The sequence below is a fragment of the Rosa rugosa genome, chromosome 6 (assembly GCF_958449725.1).
Source record: "Rosa rugosa chromosome 6, drRosRugo1.1, whole genome shotgun sequence".
Taxonomy (NCBI): domain Eukaryota; kingdom Viridiplantae; phylum Streptophyta; class Magnoliopsida; order Rosales; family Rosaceae; genus Rosa; species Rosa rugosa.
The window spans coordinates 6,355,274-6,361,297 of record NC_084825.1 but is presented as its reverse complement, the minus strand read 5'-3'; the positions used below and the strand labels follow the sequence as shown (position 1 = coordinate 6,361,297).

At 41.4% G+C, this 6,024-nt stretch overlaps 1 protein-coding gene across 1 annotated transcript; it reads left to right on the top strand.

The window, feature by feature from the left end:
• Positions 1–296: 296 nt before the first annotated feature.
• LOC133716129 (protein FAR1-RELATED SEQUENCE 5-like) lies at positions 297–1,994 on the top strand. The gene has a single exon (XM_062142864.1). It carries the CDS (start codon positions 297–299, stop codon positions 1,992–1,994), a length of 1,698 nt encoding a protein of 565 aa, XP_061998848.1.
• Positions 1,995–6,024: the final 4,030 nt, after the last annotated feature.

Here is a 6,024-nt window from a genome sequence, read left to right as displayed (position 1 = left end):
TTTGGTTGGGAAAGACTTCGGTGCGTTAATGCACCCATGCGTGATCTACGTGGCAAACAATTACTGGTACGCTTGGATAGTAGGCCCTGCAGGTGCAACTGGTTACCTGAAGATCCGGTCATCTGACCGTTTGGAGCATTTGAAATTCGAAACCAAGGTGACCGTTTCGCCCATCTCTCTCTGTTCTATCTCTTCCCCATCTCTCTCTATTCTCTCTCTTCCCCATCTCTCTCTGGCTCGATTTCTCTGTCTCCCCTCATTTATCCTCATTTATCTGAGACTGAAGCATCGAATCGATGGACAACACAACAAAGGGTTGCAACAAGGAAGGGACTCGAGCTGATGAAACACGAACTGATGATGAAGTGTTCAACGATGTCCCAGACTACAGAAGATTGAAGGTTGAAGACGTGAAGGCTATGACGTTTAAGACAGTAGAGGACGCAGAGAGGTTCTATTCTGCATATTCCTTGGCACTTGGCTTTGGATTTAGGAAGGATACCAAAGGAGAGGCTGAAGGTACGATCCGGAGGAGACAATGGCTTTGCAACAAGCAAGGGACTCGAGCTAAAAAGTGGTTCGTACTAGACGGAAGGGGTCGTACTCCTCGGAAAATTACAAGGGTAAATTGCAAGGCTAAGTTCAGGGTCAATTACAACGAGCTTGTAGGAGCTTATGTGGTGAAAGCCTTTGTTCCAGAGCATTCTCACGAGTTAGCAACAGGAAACCAGACTGCCTTCATTCGTTCGCATCGAAATGTCGGCAAATCAGACTTGGCCCGTGCAAATACAATGTCTAAAGTGTCAATCAGACCTTGCCATGCGTATGAGTACATGGTGGAGCAGGCGGGGGGATATAGGACAGTGGGATTTACTGAGAAGGACCTACACAACAAGCTTGACCAACAACGGCGCACCACTTCCTTTGAGAGTGACTCCGAAGGCCCACTTGCCTACATGAACGCTCTGGCAGCACAAGACCCATACTTCTACTGCAGGTTCAATGTAGATATAGAAGACAGGTTAGCAAACATGTTTTGGCGAGATGGGCATGCATTTGTTGATTTTATGTGTTACGGGGATGTGCTGATCTTTGATAGCACATACAAAACCAATGTTTACAAAAAGCCATTGGTTTTGTTTGTTGGGTCAAACAATCATCGGGGAAGTATTTTGTTTGGTGCTGCTCTTCTTGTCGATGAAACGGTGGAGACATACACTTGGCTGTTGCGTTCGTTTTTGGATGCAATGAATGGGAAGATGCCAATAGCTGTACTCACAGATGGAGATGAGGCCATGCGTAGTGCAATTGAAGACGTGATGCCACAAGCAAAGCACCGTCTTTGTGCTTGGCACCTTTCCAGAAATGGCAACACTAATTTGAAGTGCGACGAAAAGTTGAAAGCTTTTAACAGGTGCATGAGAAAATTCCAAACTGTGGAGCAGTTTGAAGTAATGTGGCACGACATGGTGGAGAAATTCGATCTCCACAACAGTTTCTGGATCAACATGATGTATGAGAAACGAGACAAGTGGGCTCAAGCATTTTTCAGGAACCATTTTATGGCTGGCATGAGAAGCACGCAGAGGTGTGAGGGCATGAATAGGTTCATAAAAGACTCTATTGGGAGAGGCATGAAACTAGTCGAAGTCGTTCCGAGGATGGACCGAGCACTCATGAGATTGAGAAACAATCAAGTAAGGGATGACTTTAACACTATGAACTCAACCCCTGTTCTCGAAACTCACCTAAAAGACTTGGAGAATCATGCAGCTTCTATATACACATACGATGTGTTTAAGTGGGTTAGGAAGGAGATCAGGAAGGAGAGCCAAGCCACACTACGACAGGGACCAGAGTACTTTGAAGATGGGCACCGTGTTTACACAATGTCAGCTTACAAGCGGCCTGATTTTGAGCACAAGGTAGTTTACTACCATGGGAAAAACACTGAAAGTGCAACAGACCCGATCATATATGGTATGTTCTTGTAACATGTTTCAGTATAGGGGAGTCCCATGTCGTCACATGTTCACAGTGATGAAACACGAACACATCAATGAGATTCCAAAGTCACTGATTGTGAAGAGATGGTCGAAGTCTGCTAGAGATGTGTGTTCAATCAAATATCCGGAACAAGATATTTCCAAAGAAGCCCTGGAAGTTAGTAGGTATGGTGCTATGAGTGTTGATTGCAACCGAATGTGTTTTTATGCTTCCAAGTCAGAAGCAGGGTACAACATGTTGAAGAGAGAGATAAATAGACTGACAACAATAATGGAAGGGTTGTTGAGAGGCTGTGAACAGGTTCAAAGTATAGCTACACCGAAGAGTAAAGGTTGTGTTTTAAGAGATCCTATCACCGCTAAGACCAAAGGCAGAGAAGCCAAAAGCGACAAAAAGTATGAGCCATCCAAACGACCGATTACTTGTAGTTATTGCAAAGGTCCTGGCCACAATACTCAGACATGTGAAGATAGGAAGGAGAAAGAAGCTGAGAAGAGAGGCGGCAAAGAAGGTGAAAAGACAGGCGGCGAAGGAAGCAACACTCCTTGGAATGCAACACCTGCGAAAAGATCCATTCATTGTAGTAGATGCAAAGGTGCTGGGCACACATATCGTACATGTAAAAAGGTGACCTCATTTTGAAGTAGTGAGTAGAGATTGTGATAATGATCTTGTGCCAATCTTAGTGCTAGTTGCAGGTCAAGTTCACCTGACATTTGCAGTGATTTTGTAGTAGTGCCAATCTTATATGTTATTGTATGGTCTACTAGTCAAAGTATTCATATCTCACAAATCGTGTAGCCATTTTCAAAAAAAAGGAACAGTTTCCCAGCTACTAGTTGCTATCACTTGGACTACTTGTTAATCAATACAATTATGGAAATAGATGTAAACCAGGTTACCTATCTGTTTTTGGAGCAAATACATATACGCACTTAAACTCAGTGGTCTACTTGTTTATCGTAACTGTATTGAAAAAAAGGTAAATAATTTAATCTTTTGTGTACATCCTGTGGGGCAACAAACGTACCCAATCCCCCATTGACATATAGAGTGATGTCGGCCAAAAGTAATGACCCTACCTACTAATTACTGTTGGTGGTCTACTTGGAGACTGATAGTGATCTTAGAAAAAAGGTAAACATCAGAGTTAGGTCTACTTGTAAGCTTAATAGTAAATTGGAAAATAAGTAAACATATTTCAATTACGCTTTAGAGGTGGAGTTATCCTATTGTAATAAGGAAATCAACATACATCATCCCTACATCATATGACATTATGTAAGAGATGATGTAATAGCTAACTTGCATTGATTTATAATTCCAATATAGTAGTCCTACTTGTAAAGGGTTTGCCTCTAGGTGTCACAATGAATCTTCATTAACGTTGATCTATATGTCTCTTATAGTTTAGGATTATGGTTTAGGATCATGAAGCACAAGTATCCTCCTACTTGTAATGGGTTTGCCTCTAGAAGTCACATCTAATGATTCATTATGCTATTGTCCATTATTTTGTTCCTGACGGTTTTAGGATCATCAAGCACAAGGAACCTCCTACTTGTAAAGGGTTTCGCCATAGAGATTTAGGGTTTTTGGATCATCAAGCACAAGTAACCTCCTACTTGTAAAGGGTTTGCCCATAGAGATTTAGAATTTTTGGATCATCAAGCACAAGTAACCTCCTCCCTGTAAAGGGTTTGCCCATAGAGATTTAGGGTTTTTGGATCATCAAGTACAAGTAACCTCCTACTTGTAAAGGGTTTGCCCATAGAGATTTAGGGTTTTTGGATCATCAAGCACAAGTAACCTCCTACCTGTAAAGGGTTTGCCCATAGAGGTTTAGGGTTTTTGGATCATCAAGTACAAGTAACCTCCTACTTGTAAAGGGTTTGCCCATAGAGATTTAGGGTTTTTGGATCATCATGAAGATTCATTATGTTGATCAATTTTATAGTCCATTATGGTTTAGGAATATGGTTTAGGATTATGTTGATCAATTACATAGTCCATTATAGGGTAGGATTTAGGGTTTAGGATCATCAAACATAAATGCATTTTTTTGGTTTAGGGTTTAGGGTTTAGGGTTGACACTTGAGGGAAAACCCTAAATTGTCCAAAACCATAAATATCCACAAAGACCCTAGTCAGACCCTAGTCAAACCCATAAATATCCAAAACGCAGCCCCTCCTGTTCAAGGCGGCAAAACCAAGGCGGCAAAGCATATTGAAAATTTGAGGGTGCAAACCAAGGCGGCAAAGCAAAATTTTGAAATTTTGCCATCGAAATTTGAAACCAAGGCGGAAAAACACCTTAAATCCCATCGATATAAATCACACTCCACCCTTCTGCTCTGTTCTCTTCACACAATATAAATTGATTTCCACCCTCCTGCTCTGTTCTCTTCGCACTCCACTCTCTCATGTTCTCTTCCATGGCAAAGGTTTCAGCTAACACTAACTCTCTCTGATCAGTGGCTCGATGGGAATGCCCAGAACCATCAAAAACTGTTGTTTAGGAAGTCTGGAGGAAGGCTAGAAAGCGTTCATTTTAGTTTGCCAGAAGTAAGTAAGCTACTATTATTTCTCTATTTTGTTGACTGCTTTCATTTTGTGTCTCCCCTCTCATAGCTGAGAATCATGTATATTAATCAACAACAAGAAAATGGTCTACTTGTATTGTTTAGTAGTTGGTATACTCACAATGAAACAAAGTAGTAAAGATTTGGAGGTTCAAATGAAGATGCACACCACCTGTTCGATTAAATGCTCAACTTCGAGATGTGGCTATTGCTTTGATGATTGCTCAACCTATTCGATAAATGTAATTGTTAAAAATTTCATGGTTGTTTTGACAGGTATTATTGGTCCTTTCACTGTGGTGTGCAAGATGTCTTCACTGGAAGAAACACCCCCCATTGTGAACTGGGATCAGAAGAAGCCTAGTCTCGATATTGCAGGTAGCCTTATGGTCCCCGCATTGGATGAAAAGCATAAGCATATCTCTGATGAATATGAGAAGGAAGACGACTCAAAGCCAATACATGCGCACACATTTTCTGCTGTTGAAGAAGGATTTTGCATCCATATCACCAATGTCACTAAAAGACCATGCGGCACATGCGCACACCTGTACAACGTCGGTCCAGACAACAAAAAGAGATGCAGTTGTATCTTATGCCACTGGGAAGAGGAACAAGATGGGAATGCCAATTCACCTCCCTCAGGTTATTGGTGGTGGCCTAGTGACTCTGAATTCTCTCCAGATATTGATGATTTTCACCAAGCAAGTGTTCTGTGGATGTGACTGTAGTCTCCTTAGATTGTTTGTGTAATCATTTTAATGTTAGAAGCTGAACTTCCATCATTTTGGCATTTCGTTTAAGCAATTCTAGCTGTATTCGCGTTATAATGTATGTAACTTTTGACCATTAACCAGTAACCTTATGATGTAGTTCCCTTTTATTAGGCTTCTCAATGGTGTCTACTTGCCTACCGAATTCAAGATTGAGAATGAGTAACCTAGATTGAAAATTACGTTGTTTTGAGTTTCATAGTTGGTTCTACTTGTCCAAGCATCTGTGTCTCCCTAATTGTGTAGACCTTTTTGAAGAAATCAGATTGCCAGAAGAGTCTACTGGCTAGAGGAAGAAGGTCTACACATTAGGTAAACAATTTAATGCTCGAAAGGTAAACACGTTCAGAAAACATGTAGGTCTGTTTGAAGAAATCAGTTTGCCAGAAAAGTCTACTGGTTTATGTATCTCCACTACTTGGTCATCAATAGGTATCGTGATGAAGAGGTGAACCAGGTCTACTTGTATTTTGATCAAACTAGCCCCATCTTGTCGACACGTGGACTGAAGTGGGCCACAGGCTATGAACCATCGAAGATTGGTCTACCCACATCACACACACGGCATCGCTTTTCACGTTAACATGCTTTCCTTATGATGTAGTTCCCTTTTATTGGGCTCCTCAATGGTGTCTACTTGCCTACCGAATTCAAGATTGAGA

Excerpts from the sequence above, each read along its gene's own strand:
- LOC133716129 (XM_062142864.1), top strand. The coding sequence starts at position 297 with ATGGACAACACAACAAAGGGTTGCAACAAGGAAGGGACTCGAGCTGAT.